Raw genomic sequence first — 19,356 nt, 5'->3', positions numbered from 1 at the left:
TTAGGTCAGTGGCATTTGAGCATAGACCAGAATGACAAAGAGGTTCCATCCCAGAAGAAAGCTGAGGGAGGCAAATCCGAGACTGAAGGAACAGCCAGTGCCAAAACCCCTAGGTAGAATGGGCTCGGCGTGTTCCTGGAACAGGAAGCTGCCGGGGGAGGGAGTTGGCATCAGCTGGGCGGCTGCCCTGGCCCCATTACCCGGAGGAGGATGCTGAGGCCACCTCCTCCTGTGGTCGGCCAGAGAGAGGGGCGGGGAGTGAGACCCGGCTACGCGGCCGCCAGATGGCGCACAAACCGCATGGGCCATTGTGGCCGCAGCCACGTGACCCTGGGGGCCGCAGCTGCGAGCCGGGGCACGTGCCCTAGGGAGCCCCGTGGCGCCCTGAGCAGATTGGCCCCACCAGCTCATGGAGCTGAGCCGCAGCTAAAGCCTAATTTTACACTTCTAACCGGGGGCTACCCCAACCAGGGATAGAAGTGTCGGCGGCGAGGATGAACGAGTCCGGCCGCTGGGGCCGCTCCCCCGCGAGCCGCCCCCTCTCCGCTCCAGGCTCAGTCCCCTTAGTTATCTCGGCACAGCGGGAGCCAGCAGTTTCCATGGGAACCGCGGTCGGGTCTGCGGGCCCAGGAGTAGCCCCCTCCGGGCACAGGCACAGCTTCTGATCCCACTGGAGCCGAGAGGATCACGAGGTGGGGAACAAGCCATTCCTCGGGGTCCCCAGGGTCAGCTAAGTTGCCTTGGCAAATCCTAGAGGGGCCACCCAGGGTCCCGCATGGCCACTGCCCAGACTGTGCGGGCCACTATGATTGGCCTGCCCACTCCATCATCGTGGCCGTGCTTTCTGCTACTCGGATTCTCATTGGCTCAATCTCGAGGGCGTCCTTCCGCAATTCGTTCTCGCGAGGGCCGTCCCTGATTGGTCAAAATAGGCTCTCCTTGCAGGGTTTGAAGGCACTCTCGGACTGTCAGGAGCCTACAGCGCGTCCAGGGGCGAGGGTAGGGTGGGGGCTGCGACTCTCGGGTTTGGAGGGTCGTGGCTACCCCGCCCTCAGCTCCTTCGACCGGGCTGTCAGGCCGCTGTCTGTGGTGCTGAAGCCTCGAAGAAAATCTTGCGCCTGAAGGCAGCCCCGACGTAAATGTGCAGGAAAGGTGGATGTGCCACCCCCTATCGGCCAGGTCCCTCCAGCAGAGAGGGAGCGTGACCGCGGGCGGACAAATCATGAGCCTGGAAAGCCAGGAAATTCACATGGCAGATCTGCCCACCCCAAGTTTATGGTGTCTTAGAAGGTCCAGTGGTTTCCCCCGGCTGCAGGGTGCCGGCAGGGTTTGCCTGGAATCTTAAGCTCCAAACCTCTTTACCCACCTCACAGCAGTGCCGAGTGCCCCTGCACTGTGGGGTGCCAGTCCCCAGCTTTTGAACCGTAAGGACACCTAGCCAACAGGGTCCCAGTTCCTTCTGCAGGTAGACTAGGTCCCAAGCCATCCCCACCTTCCTCCCTTGGCCTTGGGAGACTACACCTGGTCCCCCCAAATCTGGGGACCCAGGCCTTTGCCCACTGAAGTCTTGGATCCTTGTCCTTTTCCAGTCTTGGTGAACAGCATCTCTGGAAGGTCGCATAAGAGGCCATGGATATCTCCTCTCCCTCTTTGCTCCTCCAGCTTTGGGTGCTGGACAGAGGAGAGCCTGCCCTGTCTTCCAGCTAGAAAGCCCTTTCAAAAAGGGTGCCAGGGCAGGAAGCAGGGTCCGCGGGGTCAAAAGAGCCGGAATCTGGCGACGCGAGTACACAGAAAGCGAGTCCAGGCCAGCGCGCGCTCGCTTCCACCTGCCGCGCCGTCGGGCGCCGCGAGGAGGTGGGGCTTGGTTGCTGCAGCCAATGAGCGACGCTGGCGCTGGCAGCTGCTGATATAAAGGGCTGGGGGCGGCGGCGGCGCGGCCCAGATCGCGGAGCGCGCAGCGCGGGCCGGAGGGTGGGAGGGAGGGCGGGCGAGGGAAGAGGACTGAGCACCCAGAACCGGACAAGCCGGGCTGAGGGGCAGCGGCAAAAAACAGAGCGCCGTGATCTTTGTTGGGAAGAGCAAACTCCCCGGGCCCCGCGGGGCCGCGCACGGGGCCTCCTCACTCCCGCGCCCGCTCCCTCTTTTCATCCCCTGCCACCCGCAGACCACCTCGGAGCTCGGTTATCCGCGCGCGCTCCCCCGGGCTCAGGCCCGTCTCCGGCCCTCGAGGGAGCTCCTGCTTTCACCGACACCTGAGGCCACGCCTGAGGCCGCCCGGGTAGGACCCCTGTGTGAGCATCGAGCGCCCCCCAAGGAGTGCACGACCCCCGGAGCCGCCCTCAACACGGACCGCGCCCGCCGGGCACACAAGAATGGTCACTGTAGGTATTCCCCTGTCGCTGCGAGGGAATCTGGTCCGGAAGGGGTTAGGCACAGGCTCCGCGGAGATGGAGGTGGGGGGGTAGGACCAGGCCTAGCTAGGCCCAGTTGGGAGGGGGGTGTAGGATCGAGCCTCGGGGCCTGAGAGTGGGCAGAGCCGCGCCCAGAGTGCTGAGGACGCTTAGAGCCTGGCCAAAGAGGCCTTAGGGAGCCAAGCTGCGATTCGGGGGGCATCCTACAACGCCCTGGGGACGAGATTGCCCGCCCTCCAGCAGGCCGAATGGGGGAGGGGCCGTGGCGGCGGAGGATATCTCCTCCATCCAGGCCTGGACCCCGCAGGCCGCCCAGGCAAACGCAGGGCCCCAATCACTGGTGCTGGGCCAGGACCAGGCGTCAAGGCGTCCCCGTGAGTCCTGGGGAGCCGGTGGCGTCGGATCTCGCGCCCCGGGCCTCTGCCGCGCCCGGGATCCGGGCGTCTCGTCCTCGAGCCCGTCGACCTTGCGGCAAGCGGGGAGGGGAAAGGAGGGGGCGCGCCCGGAGGCCCCGCGGGCCCGCCACCGCCGCCGCCGCGTCTCTTTGTTTCTCGGCGCTTCTTCGCGGGCCGTAGCATCGCGCGGGCGCCTCAGGCTGCGGGGAGGGGGAGGGGAGAGGAGGGCCCACGGGGGGGACTTCCCGGCTGCTGTGCCCTCGCCCCCCGGGGAATGGGGTGAAGGACTCAGGCAGGCCCCCTAGGCCAGGTCCAGGCGCCCCAACCCGCCAAGGCTTTGGGCCGCGGGGTGACCTTGAGCGCGCCTGCCCTCCCGCGCCACTTGCTCCGCTCCCGGTGTTTTCAGCAGCCACGGAGCTGGTCAGCTCCCCAGCGCGCGGCCACGCCCGACCACGCCCGACCTGACCCCGCCCATGCCCCGCCCATATAGGCCCCGCCCCCGAGCCCGGGGGGCCCGGCCTCGCCCGAGCCCTCGGATTTCCACTAGGCAGCCCAGGCGTCTCCCAGGGGCGGGGCTGGCCAGTTCTAGCCCCACCCCAACTCCACCCCCGCCCCCGCGGAGCCGCTCGGCTCCTCGCGCCGCCGCGCGTCCTTTGTCTGGTCCCGGCGCCCTGGCCTCCTTCTTCCGTTCTTCCAGTGTCTCGGTTCTGTGTGTATGTGTGTGTGTGCGTGTGTGTGTGTACACTGTGTCTCTTTCTGGTGTGTGTGTGTACTGTGTCTCTTTCTGGCCCTCTTTCGAGCCCTCCCAGCACAGTGGCCGGGCGGGGCGGGGCGGGGCGGGGAGGGGGCGATGCTCAGCACTCCCTCCTGGACCCTGGGGCCCGCCCACCTGGCTCTGAAAAATTAGGCTGGAGAGGCTTCACTTTCCCGCTGTGTGACCTCAACCCAACTTCTTACCCTCTCTGGGCCTCATACTGCTCACCCAGGTCCATGAATGTGAATGTGGCTTCCTGAGGACCCTCAGAACCCCTGCATCCATTCCTCTGATCTGTTCCTTCATTTGAAAAAGGGAAACTGATGCACAAAGAGGAGAGGGTGTGGTCAGAGGTCACTGAAGGGCCTCGGAGGCTTGGTTACTCCAATGAAGGGCACTCAGGCAAAGACCCACCATAGAGACGGCTGGAAGGAAGTGAGGGGATACATTGAGACAGTGAGGGCCCTGCATGGAGGGAGGCTCAGTTAGCACCACGTGGTGGCTCAGCCTTACCAAGCATAGCCACTCAATGCCCTATTGTCACCGGTATCCAGGCATCTGTCACTGTGACTGGCGACTGTGACTGAGGCCCCAGGGTGCAGCTGGGGACCAAGGGGGTCAGGCACTGGAGGGTCTACACAGCAAGTGACTGCAGGTGTGTTCACTGCAAAATATGTGTGTCAGATGTAAGTGCAATGGTGCAAAAGAGTTGGAGAAAGATTGAGAGGGAGGGGGAGATAGAGAGTGGTCCAGAGAGATGAGATGAACAGAGATGGGGAGAGAAATGAGGGGGGAAGGGAGAGAGAAACAGGAAGAGATCCCCAGAGGAAGAGCTAGAGAGTGGGAGGGGAGATTCCATTGCTCCTAGTCTGCATCTGCCCTCCTCTCCCCTGACTTTACCCCCGCATCCCTCGCCTGGGACAGCCCTCAGAGGTTCCTGTGATCCCTGTGTCATATTAGGCCACACATTTGCTGAAGACTGGAGTAGGGTGGGTGTGACCACCAATCTGATCCCCATTAGCGGCTTAGCCAGCTCAGCCATGGAGGAAACGCAGGTGACACTGATCCCACTAAGCCCTGGCAGAGATGGGAGGGAGATGTGGTGGCAGTGAGATTCATAGGCTGAGGCTCAAGATCCTGAGTAGAAATCCCCCAATCACCTCTTTTTTTAAATTGATTTTAGAGAGAGGAAGGAAGAGAGAAAGACATTGATATGAGAGAGAAACATCTGTTGGTTGTCTCCTGCACTAACCCTGACCAGGAATTGAACTTACAACCTGCCTATGTGCCCTCATCTGGAATCAAACCCACCACTTTTTGGTGTACAAGACAACACTCCAACCAACTGAGCTACACTGGTCAGGGCCCCAGTCACCCCTTAACCCCCTCCAAGTTGAGGGCAGCATTTAGGATGGGGGGATCTGTAACCAGACTCCTGATCTGATCAGGAGTCAAAACTTGACTGCATCATCACTGCGTCCCCCAGTCACCTTGGGCAAGTCACAGGTCCCTCTGTCCCTTGTTTATCCATTTGAGAAGTAGAGAAGATATCTCCAGCTTTCTGTGTGGTTGTGGGAAGTCAGTGAAAACTTTGCAACTGTTCAGTGCCTGGCACATAGTAGGGGTTCCAAAGCTGGAACCTGGTATGTCCTGAAACGGCTGTGTACTGCTGAATGCTTGTCTGGCTCCCTTAGCCGACATTATCAACTGATTGAAGAACTCTATCTCACAGCCTGGACAGAAATTCAGAATCCACCTCCATACATGGGGGACCTCTGTTCCTTTAGTGGAGGGACAGAAGTCCAGAGAGGCAATGTGAGTATCACACAGTAAGGACACACAGTGAGGTGGGGGAAGTTGGCAGCTGACACATGGTGGCCCCCAGTAAATATTTGTTGAATTGAATGAGTAGTAAACTCAGCCAACACAGTGGATTTACATGTAGTGATACCCAGGGCATGGCATAGAGTGGGTGCTCAGCTTCACTTTACTGTTATTAATTTTATTATTGGCCTTTTCATTAGGAAAGTGGGCTCTGAAGTTTAAACCCTGGATTTGAATTCTTGGTCCGTCATTTGCTTGCTGCCCAACCTCATACAAATCCTACCCCTTCACTGACACTTCGTTTCCTTATCTGTTAAATGGAGAAAAAAGTCCCCTAACATGCAACATTGGGAGAATTGCCTGGAAACTCTCACATAAAGAATTTTGTCTGGCATGTAACAGGCACTCAAAATATGGCCATGTTATTCATAAAGTATTACTGTTAGGAGACAGGATGCAGATCCATGGAGTGTGCGTTACTGCTTCACTGAAGGTGCCTGTGGCAGACATTGGTAATCAACCCAGTGCGTGTTCCTGTTCAGCCCTGATGTGGCTTCAGAATAATCCTCCAAGCAGCCCCAGGCAGCCAATCTCATCCCACTGGAGATGTAGGGGCGTTGACCCTCTGTGCTATCCTTTTCATAAGAATAAATGGAAAGGACAGAGAGGCCCAAAGAAGAGCTTAGGTGATCCCTGAGGACACACAGCTCTTAGGTGGCAGAGCTGCCCCAATGCATTGGCCACAGTCATTAAAAACAGCTCTGAAGTCTGACACGAAGAAGTTTGAAATGGAATCCCCCATTTGTATCACAGTAACTCTGACCTCAGCTTCCTCACTCGTAAAAGGGAGAATGCGTTGTTCTCTTTCAAAATTGTTGAGATAAACAAGTGAAATGATGCCTTAAAGCACATCTCACAGTGCCTAACACATGGTACATACTCTGGAGTGGGACGATTATTAATAGCAGGATTATGAGGCATGGATGTCAGGTGTGACAAACCTGTTTCCACTTTTTGTGGTTGTACCCATGGCAGACGTGGCTAACTGATCCCAGAATGCTTTCCAGCTGCACCCAGGGATCCTTCCCGAGCCCCTGGGACAGTAATTTGAAGTTTGTGGCAAAGTGGAGCAGAGGCCTAGAAGCATTAAGTGGCATACCTGAGGAAGCACAGCTGGGAAATGTTAGAGCCAGCACTAATGGAAGTTGAAAACACAGACTCTGGATCAGAAAAGCTCATGTGCAAAAACCCCTGTTCTACCATTTATAGGCTGCATGTTTTTGGTAATTTTCCAAACATCACTGAATCTCACTTTCTTTATCTGTTGTCTTAGCTCGGGCTGCTATAAAAGTATGTCATAAACTGGGTGGCTTAAACAAGACATTTATTTCTCTTAGTGCTGGAGGGTGAGGAGTCCAGGTTGAAGGTGCCAGCTGATTCATTTCCTGGTGAGAGCTCACATTCTGGTTTGCAGACAGCTGTCTTCTTGCTGTGTCCTCACATGGTGCAGAGCGAGATCATCTCTTTCCTGTCCCTTTGTATAAAGCACGAATCCATTCATGGGGGCTACACCTTCATGACCTAATTACCTCCTAAAGTCCCCACCTCCAAATATCATCACCTTGGGGGTTAGGGTTTCAACATACAAATTGTGGGGGAGTGAAGACGCATTTAGCCCATAACATGTTAAGCAGGGGGAATAAAACCCTCTTCTTTTTAGGGCTGTTATGAGTAAGAAAAGAAAAGCTACCTGTAGAGGGCTTTGCTCTGTGCCTGGCATATAGGAAACACTATTTGGGAATAATTATAGTATTGTATTTTGAGTCAGGGATGGTTAAGATTATGTGTATCTCCTGACTATTTCTAATTCTGTGGCCACAGCAGACGTTGCTAATCAATCACAGTGGTCTTCTCTGCTGAAATTGGATGTGGCTTCAAATCTTTCTTAATTCATCCATCTGGGACGGGGTGAGGAACCTTTTTTTCTGCCAAGGTCCATTTGGACATTTATAACATAATTTGAGGGCCATACAAAATTATCAACTTAAAAATTAGCTATGAAAAAAGCTCCTATATGTATTGAATTTGGAGTGTCGCCTCTGGTTACTCTGGCAGGGCCAGACCAAATAATTTCACAGGATGTTCCCCACCCTTGATCTAGGAAGACCTGCCGATCAATTGGGGCTTTCAGAGGAGGACAACCTATTTACCAAGTCGAAAGAGAAGACTTACAGAAATGCTGGCTACTTTACCTTCCCATGTCTATTACAGACAATACCAATCAATCCAGCACTGTCTTCTTCTGTGCCCAGATGTGGCCTTAAAGTTCTTCTTGTTTTTTTACTTATTTTTATTTTTTTTAATCCTCACCCAAGGACATCTTTTCTATTGCTTTTTCAGAGAGTGGAAAGGGGAGAGACAGAAAGAGAGAAAGAGAAACACCAATGTGAGAGAGACACATTGATTGGTTGCCTTCCGAAGGTGCCCCGGCCATGGCATAGGATTGAGCCTGCAACCAAGCTGCCTGCCCTTGGCTGGAATCAAACCCAAGACCCTTCAGTCTGCCGCTGACACTCTAACCACTGAGCCAAATCAGCTAGGCTTAAAAGTTTTGACATGGCCCTTAGGTATAAAATAGATATAGAATATATTTGAAAGTTGTTAAGAGAGTAGATATTAAAAGTTCTCATAACAAAAAAATTTTTTGTAACTATATATGGTAATGGATGTTAACTAGCCTTATTGTGGTGTTCATTTTGCAATATATACAAATATCAAATCATTATGTTGTATGCCTGAAACTAATATACTTTTATATGTCAATTATATTTCAATTAAAAAAATAGATGTAGGAAAAGAACATTCAATAAAATTGAATATCCACTTTTAAAAATATATATATCTTGTTAAGATACTAGGAATAAAATTAAACATTCTTAACCTGATAAAGGCCATTTACAAAAAACCTACAGCAAAGGTCATATTTAGCTGTGAAATGTTTAAAGCATTTCCTTTAACATCAGAAATAAAGAAAGCCCTATCACATTGTGGCCTCTGCACTAAGACAAGAAAAATAAATAACAGGTATAGATTGGAGATAAAGCTGTCATTATTTGCAGGTGTTATGTTATACTTTAAAAATACCTTAGTGGGAAAACTGGGGGGGTGCTCTGGCCGGTGTGGCTCAGTTTGTTGAGTGTCATCCCATGCACTGAAGGGTTCCTGTCTTGATTCCTGGTCAGGGTGAGTGCAGAAGGCAGCCGATTTATGTTTCTCTATTACCTCGATATCTGTCTGGCTCTCTCTCTCCCCCTTCTTCTCTCTAAAGTCAATAAAAACATATTTTTTAAAAATATTTTTTTAAAAAAGAAAAGAAAACCTATGGGGGTAAATGCCTAGTAGGAAATTTATACATGAAATGTCAACACATTTGGGATAGGAATTACCTTTGGTGGAAGGAGGAAAGTACATGGGTAGGGAGGGACTTATGAGAAAGGGTTTCAAAGCTAATAAAAATGTAATATTTCTTATTCTGAAGACAAGTGTTCATTTTATTATTCTCAAAATGCACAGGTTGGTTTTAGACAAACAGGCAAACATATATACAAAGAGGCATATATGGCATTTATAGATGGAATTTTTCACAGTAAAATCATATGTTAAGTGTCTTGCTCAGTGCTCAAGGAGTAGAAGGGATTACTAGAATAATATGTCCTCTCCCCATGTTCAAGCCCTTGTCAGTCATGATTGATCCATCACCACCGAGCCCCTCCTCACTCCCCTGGTCCCCTGGGGACTGGGCCATGAGTGGGTGTGGCCTGTTGTCTCCAGCAGATACTCGGGGCCATGGAGTCTCAGGTGGCAGGGGGCCCGGCCGGCCCGGCCCTGCCCAATGGGCCACTCCTTGGTACAAACGGAGCCACTGATGACAGCAAAACCAACCTCATCGTCAACTACCTGCCCCAGAACATGACCCAGGATGAGTTCAAGAGTCTCTTCGGCAGCATTGGTGACATTGAGTCCTGCAAGTTGGTTCGAGACAAGATCACAGGTGCGGCTTCTGGCAGGTTGGGAGGTGGGAGACGGGTGGTAGCCTCAGGAGTACAGATGTGATGGGGCCAGGTGGGACTCTGAAGGTTTCTGAATTGTGATTGGGAGAAAGGTGTGACCCCAGGTGGGGTGTCTTGGGGATGATGGGGGCAGGTGGAACTCTGGGGTCTAAGGTGTCCTGGGGGTGGTTAGCCTCTCACGCCTGGATCAGGGAAGATAGCGGCAGGTCCCGGGAGGTAGGTCATCGTCCTGGTCCTGCCCACAGGGCAGAGCCTCGGCTACGGGTTTGTGAACTACTCTGACCCCAACGACGCAGACAAAGCCATCAACACCCTCAACGGCCTCAAACTACAGACAAAGACCATCAAGGTTGGTGCCCTTGTTCCCCTGTGCTGCCTGTCCCCCCATCCCTGTTAGTGCCCATCCTGACTGTCCCCATTTCCCCTGTATTACTGCCCAACAGGACCACCCCTTTCACTGCCATCCAGCCTTCTCCAGGGCTCATCCCTTGAGGAGTTTAAATCTCTCCCCTAAGGCTTTCTGGTTGGCCAGCCTGGGGGACCAATGGCTTTGCCTCTGTAAACCTCAGTTTCCTCACTTATCAATGGGGAGAATATTAGCCCCCACATTCTGTGAAGGTTCAGGGAGTACCCAATTGGTACTCGGAGAGAGTGACCATGGTCCTGTGGGCAGCCTCCTCCCTGCCTTTGTTATGGAAATGGGGGAGGGGTGGGGACCCATCTGCCATCTGGAGCCTAATTAGGGCCTGAGAGGGTGGGATTAGGGGTGGGCCACTCTCCCACCTTTGTGCAATGCCCCTCCCCTCACGACCCCCCCTCTCAGCAGCTGCAGCTGGGGCCCTGGGAGCCCAGGTTCCCTTGGGGGGGTTGCCATGGAAACCCCCCTCTCTAGGTTGCCTGCAGTGTCTGGGCTCCACCCCACAAATCTGCTCCTGAACCCTGGGGAAAGGTGGGCTGGAAGGGCACCCGTCTGGCCCTCAGTTTGCCATAGGAACTGAGGTGTGGGAATCTCTTCCTCACCTGGGATGGGGTCAAGGTCGTGACCTGATGGGTCTCTCTAGGCCAACTAGACCCAGAAGCCCCCAAGCATGAGGGTTGACACCAGTGATGAACTGTAAGACCCTGTGTGTGTGTATGTATGTGTGTGTGTGAGACCCTGGGCTGTGAGACGATGTTTGGTGGACACCGTGGCTATGTGAGTGGCCATCGTCACATAGGTCCAGCTAGTATAGACTTTGGGTGTGTTACTATGTCTGTGGGACGTATTTTCTATTTGTCATACACTGCGACTCCAGCTGTGACCTGGTGGGGCTTTATGGGTGTGTTTGGATGTGACGAGGTGTTTGTATGTCACAGGAAAGTGTGGGTGGGTTCCATTCAGGGTGTGATGTTGTTGACTTGTGTGGCACTATGCAGGTGTGTGCATCTGTTACTATAATTATGCAAGATCCCCAGAGCTGCCGTGAATGTGGTAAGGCCTTGTGTTACCCTCTTGCCTGGGTGGGCATCATGACTGTGCATTGGCTAGCACACTGTGGCTCTGTGTGTGTGTGTGTGTGTGTGTGTGTGTGTCTGCCATGGTGACTGTGTTGTATGGTTAGTCCTGACTATGTGTTGCAGCAGATTCTGCCCAAAATATTTCTGGCTGCCCATTGTGTGCCAGGCACCATCCTGGTGTGGGGGTTGGGGGAGGTCCGGATTAGTGCACATCATAGAATGAACGATAAGAAAGGCTCCTGAAGACCTACTCCGTTCCTCAGATGACTCCCAACCCCAGGCACCCAACCAGGGGCTCAGACCCCCTCTTCTGGTCACCCCCAACTTCAACCCATCAACAAGTCCTCACCCTTCAAAGTTTGCAGACCGGTGGGGAGAATGAAAATTGTATAATACATAGTTGTGACTTTAAATTATTACTGCAGAAATATTGGCTGATTTTTTTTCTTTTAAAATATGTTCTTATTGATTTCAGTGAAGAGGAAGGGGAAGGGAGAGAGACATAGAAATATCAGTGATGAGAGTCACTGATCGGCTGCCTCCTGCACGCCCCCTGCTGGTGATCGAGCCTGCAACCTGGGCATGTGCCCTGACAGGAAATCGAATTGGATCCTAGGTCCACGCTCAGCTGAGCCGGGCATGGGCTCTTTTTAAAAAAATTTTTTTTATTGATTTTTTTTTAGAGAGAAAAGGAAAGAGAGAGAGAAACATTGATGCAAAAGCAGAACATTGATCTGCTGCCTCCGGTACACCCCCTACTGGGAATGGAGCCTGCAACCTCGGGCATGTGCCCTAACTGAGAATCAAACCAGCAACCTTTTCATGCACAGGACAACACCCAACCAATTGGGCCACACTAACCAGGGCTGATGTGTTGTTTTCCTTTCCTGGAGAACCCCAGGTGTGCCTGATGGCATTAATTAGAATGCCCCACCCCCACCCCATGAGCACCCTCACCCTGATCAACCCTCAGCCCAATTGTTAGTTTTTAAATTAGCTATTTCTAATAAAGGAACATGCCCTCACAACTCACAGCCCCAAACAAAAGCCAGACCCTTGACAATTACCCCTATCTACCCAGAGGTTAATTTAGAAGAAATAGAAAATAGACATAGGCAGAAATGAAGGGAGAGGAGCTCATGACACACCCTGCCCCCTGCCAGCTATGGGTAACCCTGTTAACACTGGGGGTGGACCCTGGAGTCCATGTTTCCAGGACATCGATAAGCGCACAATGAGATGGGGTCACACAACACTCGCTGCTCTATAAATGGACTTTTTCTTTCCTCCACCTCACAATACTCACCACTGTTTCAGGGAAATCAATATCCATGTCCACCATTTTTTAAACAGCTGCAGAGAGTTTCATTGTTGGGCTGGACCATAATTAATGACACGAATGGAATGATAGTACTAAAATGTGTCTGATTCACCGCTTTGTACTAAAATGTGTCTAATTCTAAGAGAAGTGCTTTGAGAGAAAGTAACATGGGTAGGGGTGGGGACCCAATGCAGATAGAAGAGGAGAGGGAGGACATTTCAACTGAGACCCAGAGAAGAAGAAAAAGGGAGCGTTCCAGGTCAAGGGAGCAGCCCAAACACAGGCCGTGAGGCAGGCCGCGCGCCTGGTGTTTGAGGAACCGCTTGAGGCCCGTGGGACCAAGAGCTGTGATGGGGCCGTGGGTGGAGATGAGGGCCGGGGTCACGGGGCAGGTGGTCTATGGCCTTGCAGGCCATGGGAAGGACTTGAACTCTAATGAACGTGGGAGCCGGGCTTGGTTCTGGCCAGAGGAGGGGTGTGACCTGGCTCAGGTGTTCACAGGTGCCCTCTGGCCGCTGTGGGGGGAACAGCCATGCGAGGTGAGGTGGGGAGTGGGCACCAGGGCAGAAGACTGCTGTACTGGTCACGGTTGGCAATGCTGGGTACTGGGCCAAAGTGGGGAGGTGAAAGTGGGAGGGAGGCCCTGGCCGCTGTGGGCTCGGTTGGAGTGTCGTCCTGTATACATCAAAAGGTTGCGGGTTCAATCCCCGGTCAGGGCACCTACTCAGGTTGCGGGTTTGATCCCCAGTCGGGGCTCCTGTGGAAGGCAACTGATGTTTCACTCTCGCATCGATGTTTCTCCTTCTTTCTTTTCCTCTCAAAAATATTTAAAAAAAAAAAAAAAAAAGCCATGTCCTCAGGTGAGGATAAAAAAAAGTGGGAGAAAGTATGCAGATTCTGGATAGTGATGAAAGTGGAGCCAACAGGGCTTAGGTGGATTGAATGTGTGTCAAAGTCAAGAGGGCTCAAGGGCAACTGAGGCTGGGCCCCGAGCCCCCAGGAAAACAGCTGCCATTACTGAGTTGGGGCAAGTTAGAGGAAGTTGGGAGCCAGAGGCAGCTGCCCTGTGGACCCCTGTCAGGCCCCTTCCTGGGGTGCTTGGAGGCAGCTGTCAGCTGTCTACCGGTGTAGAGCTCAGGGGCCAGGTTCATGCTGGGGATGGACATTTGGGCTGGTGGTTAAAGACCTGAGTGACTCTCAGGGGCCCAGTGTAGTTGGGAAAAGTCCCAGGCTTACTTTCCAAAGGAGTGGGAAGCATTAATGCTGACTGGATGTCCAGCGTGAGAGCATGAGCTGGGAACCCAAGAGTCCCTGAGGTCTTCAGGGAGATAGGTGACCCCAGGAGCATGGCTCCTTTGACCTCCTCAGGCAACAGACAAGTCCCCCATCACTTTGTGCAGGCAGGGCCACAACCATGTCTTCTCCCCCATGCCCCGGACTGTCAAAACCATGCTGACTACTCAAGATATATTTGTTGAGGCTCTGGACAGTGTTTCTCAGTGGTTAGAGCATCAACCCACAAACTGAAGGGTCACGAGTTCAATTCCAGGTCAAGGGTATGAACCTGGGTTGCAGGTTCGACCCCAGCTCCAACCGGAGTGCATGCAGCAGGCAACCAATCGATGTGTCTCTTTCACATCGATGCTTTTTTTCTCTCTCTCTCTTTCCCTCTCTCCTCCTCCCTTCCACTCTCTAAAAATCAAAGGGAAAAAATATCCTAGAGTGAGGATTAACACAAAAAAAAAGAAATTTGTTGAGTGAGCAGATGAGGCATTTCTGTGACTCAGTGGTGGTTCTGATGTGGCCTCTCTCTCCACCTGCAATATGGGCCTTCCCCTCACACCTGTCCACCTGACCTCCCTAGGTGTCCTATGCCAGACCCAGCTCTGCATCCATCCGGGATGCCAACCTGTATGTCAGCGGACTCCCCAAGACCATGAGCCAGAAGGAAATGGAACAGCTCTTCTCCCAGTATGGTCGCATCATCACTTCCCGAATCCTGGTGGACCAGGTCACAGGTCAGGCCACTGGGGTGGGGCTTCTGCTGGGGGCTCTGGGTGGACCAAAATGGAGAAACATGGAATGGCAGGGTGGGAACCAGGAGCAGGAGGGACTCGGGGGAGGAGGCTGGGTCCTCATGACACTCACCCCTGGCAGGTGTGTCTCGGGGTGTGGGTTTCATCCGCTTTGACAAGAGGATTGAGGCTGAGGAGGCCATCAAAGGACTGAATGGGCAGAAGCCACTGGGTGCAGCCGAGCCCATCACAGTCAAATTTGCCAACAACCCAAGTCAGAAGACAGGGCAGGCCCTGCTTACTCACCTTTACCAGTCATCGGCCCGGCGCTATGCAGGCCCCCTGCACCATCAGACACAACGCTTCCGGTGAGCCCCCTGCCATCCCCACCCCTGGACACCCCAGACCCTCAGTCAGAAGCTCCAGGCTTGCAGCTGCCCTCCCTGAGCCCCAGTCCTGCAGGGCAGAGGGGCACCAGCACATTGCCCACATGCTGGGACCACTGAGGGCAGCAAAGGGGAAACATGGGGTCCTGTCAGGTGCTGAGGCCAGGCCCTTATATACAGCAGGTGCTCAGTGTGTGCAGGGCACTATGAGTGGCATTATCAGCGTTAAGTTTAGAATCACCTGATCAGGTCCAGCTCTGACTGCCCCCTCTTGGGCACATGACTCTAGCTGTTTGCTTCAGTTTCCTAATGCACACTTCATGAGTGCTTACTGTGTGCCAGGCACACTTATTTATTCTGTGCAGAAACCCCATGAGAATGCAGCTTGTCTTGTCTCCATTTGATGGAAGGGGACTCTGAAGCTCAGAGAGGTGTTTTCACTTGCCCAGCCCAGCCATTGTGGTGAAGAGACTCAAATCTTCCTTTCTGGGGACCTGAGCCCTACAGGGTGGGGGCAGGTCACTGGGGTCAGGCGGCTGGGAGAGGGAGGCTATGGATGTGGCAGGGCAACCAAGAGGCGGTGCCGGAGTGACCACGGTCCGTGCCAGGCAGTGTCCAGCCGGGCGGGCAGCGGGCAGCGGGGGCAGGGCTGGCACTGCTGGCCTACAGGGTGGGGGCAGGGAGGGCAGGCTGGCTGGCCTGCATCACAGCCCGGGATGTGCCTGGAGGCCACCAGTGACCACCCCTTCTGCTCCACAGGCTGGACAATTTACTCAACATGGCCTACGGAGTCAAGAGGTAACAGTGCCCCCACCCCACCACCCCCAGCCCCTCGCTGTCCCTCCTCGGACCCTTGCCCTGATGGATACCCTCTCCACCTCACCCCCAGGACTGCCAGCTTAGCGGTGTCAGCACCTGTCAGGGAGTAGTGTGATCATTAAAAGATTTGGAGCTATGGAGCCTAGTAAATGCCTACAAAGAGCTACTATGGGATTTGGGCCCAAGGACCCTGTCTGTGACCCTCTCCAACCTAGTGAAAGGTGGGCAGTGTTGCCTGGGTCACATGTTAAGCCTGAGTTCCACCAGCCACTATTGGTGGTCTTTGCTGAGGGTCACAGTCTGCCCAGTTCTGCCCTGTAGTCGGGAATGGTCCTCGAGGCCCCCATGACATTGTCCACATCCCTGACCCTGTGAATGTACCAAGTTTATTGCATCATGAGCTGTTGAGTGGCTTGCGGCTAGGTACCCAGCATGGCCCAGCCAGACTTGGTCACTCCTGGAGATGAAATGATATTGAGCACAGTACTTGGCACATAGTGAGCGCTCAATAAAAGGTAGCTGCTCTTATCATTATTGTTACTGTTATTAATTATCTTAGTCTAGTGGGAAAGGAGACAGATGAACAGTGATCAGGGTGGTAAAGTGGACAGAAGGGGTGACAGAGACCCAGAGGGGGCCCTGAGCCACCTGGGGCAGCTGAGTAGAAGTGGAGTTCCTGGCAGCAGGAATGGCCTATGCAAAGGCCTGGAAGACTGGACGGAGTGAGCAGTTAGTCTCAAAAGCTCAAATTGAATGGTTCAGGCCCTGGGGGGTCCCCACCCAGTTGAGGGGAGCCACGTGCCTGGTGTGTACTAGGAGCTGTTCTGGGCTCAGGCACCACAGAACACAAAACCTTTTAGGGAAGAGAGAGCCGATAGGAAATATACAGTTCAACTAGGAAACGGCCAGAGAGGGGCAGGGGAAGAGGTAGCCACGTTGTGGGTCAGAGGAGGCTCCCTAAGGAGGTGACAGTTGTGCTTAGCCCTGAATCACAGGAGGGAGGTGCTTAAATGGTTACACTCACATCTGAGCTCCCAGCATTGCCCTTCTGGATGGGCCTCCAGCCACATGGCCGGGTGGCCAGTAGGACAGATGGGACAACATGGCAGGTTAAGGATGGGATCAGAAAGGGAGTGAGAGCAGGAGTTGCGTAGGAAGGCGTACCAAGGGAAGGGGGTTGGCCAGGGGTATGGGGAAGTAGTCAGGGTCAACAGAGCCAAGAACCAAAAAAGGCCAAATGTCATGGGGTCAGGGTGTAGTTCCGGGCTCAGGGCAGGATCATGGATGAGGGCCTAATGTTTAGGGATGGTCAGAGATCAGGAGAAGGTACAGGTCAGGGTGAAGATTGGGGGATGGTGTCTCAGAGCCGGTGGGGTTGAAGGCAGGATTACAGATGGAGGTCACAGCAGGGTTAGGACAATGTAGGGCTCACAAGAGTCCCAAGGTCAAGACAACGTCAGAGGTCCTGGTGGTACCCAGCATGGCCCAGCCAGACTTGGTCACTCTTGGAGATGAAATGATATTGGGTCACGGGTCGGGGGCATGCCGGGGGTCAGGGCAGAGCCCGCGTGACCCCCAAAGTAGTCCCCTGTCGCTCATCGCCAGGTTCTCGCCCATCGCCATCGACGGCATGAGCGGCCTGGCGGGCGTGGGCCTGTCGGGGGGTGCGACGGGTGCTGGCTGGTGCATCTTCGTGTACAACCTGTCACCGGAGGCCGACGAGAGTGTGCTGTGGCAGCTGTTCGGGCCTTTTGGGGCAGTCACCAATGTCAAGGTCATCCGCGACTTCACCACCAACAAGTGTAAGGGCTTCGGCTTTGTCACCATGACCAACTACGACGAGGCAGCCATGGCCATCGCCAGCCTCAACGGCTACCGCCTGGGTGAGCGTGTGCTGCAGGTGTCCTTCAAGACCAGCAAACAGCACAAGGCCTGAGCCACCTCGCCCTCCCCACCCTCCCCGGGCAGCAGAGAGAGAGAGAGAGAGAGAGAGAGCGAGAGAGAGAGAGGGGGCCCGAGAGAGACAGCACAGGCAGACCACGGACGGCGAGGCCCCACACCCCTGCGGAAGCCACAGGGTGAGCACTTGGGCTGGGAGGGTCTGCAGGGGATGGGGGGTGCCTGGGGGTCCCCCACCCCATCCTCCTGCCCCTACCCCAGGCTGGGCTGTTCACTCTCTCGTCTTGGTTTTGTTCATGGCGATGGTTTTTGTTTCTTTTTTCGGCTAAAAAGAAAGCAGAGACGTGCCCCCACCCAACCCTCAACCACTCTCCACAGGATGGCTTTGGGAGGGTGCTGGGGGTGCCCTCCAGTCCTCCCCGAGGCTGAGGTGAGCCTGAGTGGGGGAGGAAACAGGTTTAAAAATCCCCAACAAAGTGAAACATGAGAGGGGTGTGGGCATCCCTGGCCCCCTTGGTGGATTGTGAGGAGCAGGGTGAGGGGCTGGAAACAGAAACAAAATGGGGAAAAAAAGGGGGTGGGTGGGAGGGGAAGAAAAACTCTATTTTTGTAAAAAGGGGAAAAAGACCTCGTGGAGAATTTTTACTGGGGATTCTTGAACTTGAAAAAAAAAACACAAAAAAAGACAAAAAAAAGAAAATATTTTGACAGGCTATGTTTACCAACTGGGGCAAAGACGGGAAGCAGGGCTTAGGGGCTGGGGGACCATGGGGCCACACAGAGATACACATGCTCCACAGGAACACACAGCAGCACTAACAGACCCAAAGACACGACCCAGACACGTTTAGGAACTGGCCAAACTCAGACACATAGACAAACACATGGCTAAAACACAAAAGACTGAAGTATGGAGCCATGTAAACGTGGCAGTGATGGAACACAGACGTGGACAAACGTAGTCACAAGCAGATGTGGACATAGGTGAATGTCCACTGGCACATGTGGACATGCAAATATTTTCATACGTGCACATGGATACACGGAAATGGAGGCATACATTTGGAGACACAAATTCAGTTACAGAGAAACAGACAACACCCAGGAACACACAGACATGCCCATAGTACCCCTCAGGCCCAGGCAAGAGGGCCCAGTCTGATTCCTTTAGCCAGGCCAGCCCAACCCCCCTCCCGGCACTCAGCCCCACTCACCCTGCCCCGGGTTCTCTGCAGAGCTCTCTTCTGGCTCATCAGTGGTCCATGCCGCCCATGAACACAGGCGTGCACACAGCGCCCTGCATCCAGACACACGATACCTCGTTCACTTTCGGCATCATGGTGGGCTGGAGGCAGCACCCCCCAATACTTGAGGCCAAAGGACCCCTTGTCCCTGGGGCTGAGCCTCCCCTGGGCCCAGGCCCTGAGTGTCCCCCCACCCGGAGCCTCCCTACCAGGCCCAGGGTGGACGGCCCAGGGGCCCAGACCCACTTTTCCTTCCCATCCACTCGTCATCCCTTTTAGTTTGTTGGGTTTTTCCATCCTTCCAGATGAGTGAGGGCAGCGGACACAGCTCCTATCCCAAGCCCCAGCCCTGGCTTCTGTCTGGACTTTCCATCCCCCCTAGGTTTCATTCTTTGTAACGAAAAATTCCAACAGAAGACAAAGGCGGGAGCCCCTGGGAGGCCTTGCAGCCCCCACCCCCACAGGGGGCCCAGTCAGAACTGAAAATTGCAAACCCCGATTTTAGATTCAGTTGACCTTCCTCCGGTGTCCCTGCTTTGGTGTCTGGCCATGGCCCCATCTGACTGCCCAGCTCTCTCTCCCCCACCCTCCCTGGTGTTTGTTATTATACGTCTGTGGAGCTTCTGCTGCAAGGAACAAAAAGAAAAAAAATCAAAAAAGCAACAAAAAAACACAAACAGAAGAGAAAAAAATGACAAAAAAAAGGAAGAAAAAAACACAC

General features: G+C 53.9%; 1 protein-coding gene across 4 annotated transcripts; it reads left to right on the top strand.

Annotated features, from left to right (window-relative positions):
- Nucleotides 1-1,935: 1,935 nt before the first annotated feature.
- On the top strand, nucleotides 1,936-18,055 carry ELAVL3 (ELAV like RNA binding protein 3). Of its 4 annotated transcripts, none has more exons than XM_081136758.1 (7): nucleotides 1,936-2,381; nucleotides 9,219-9,435; nucleotides 9,700-9,803; nucleotides 14,137-14,290; nucleotides 14,430-14,655; nucleotides 15,433-15,471; nucleotides 17,098-18,055. In XM_081136758.1, the coding sequence occupies exons 1-7, from the start codon at nucleotides 2,373-2,375 to the stop codon at nucleotides 17,426-17,428; spliced, it is 1,080 nt and encodes a 359-aa protein (XP_080992884.1). In that variant the 5' UTR covers nucleotides 1,936-2,372; the 3' UTR covers nucleotides 17,429-18,055. The 4 variants fall into 4 exon arrangements, with proteins under 4 accessions (XP_080992884.1, XP_080992881.1, XP_080992882.1 ...); XM_081136755.1 differs by having other exon boundaries at nucleotides 9,216-9,435; nucleotides 17,077-18,055; XM_081136756.1 differs by having other exon boundaries at nucleotides 1,941-2,381; nucleotides 17,077-18,055.
- Nucleotides 18,056-19,356: the final 1,301 nt, after the last annotated feature.

Source organism: Miniopterus schreibersii, assembly GCF_964146895.1.
Source record: "Miniopterus schreibersii genome assembly, chromosome: 4".
Classification (NCBI taxonomy): Eukaryota; Metazoa; Chordata; class Mammalia; order Chiroptera; family Miniopteridae; genus Miniopterus; species Miniopterus schreibersii.
Note: the sequence above shows the minus strand (reverse complement) of the source record. Positions and strands in the feature narration are given on the sequence as shown.

Excerpts from the sequence above, each read along its gene's own strand:
- ELAVL3 (XM_081136755.1), top strand. Across the intron at positions 9,804-14,136 it reads TACAGACAAAGACCATCAAG|GTGTCCTATGCCAGACCCAG; the intron begins GTTGGTGCCCTT and ends TGACCTCCCTAG. Across the intron at positions 14,656-15,432 it reads CATCAGACACAACGCTTCCG|GCTGGACAATTTACTCAACA; the intron begins GTGAGCCCCCTG and ends TCTGCTCCACAG.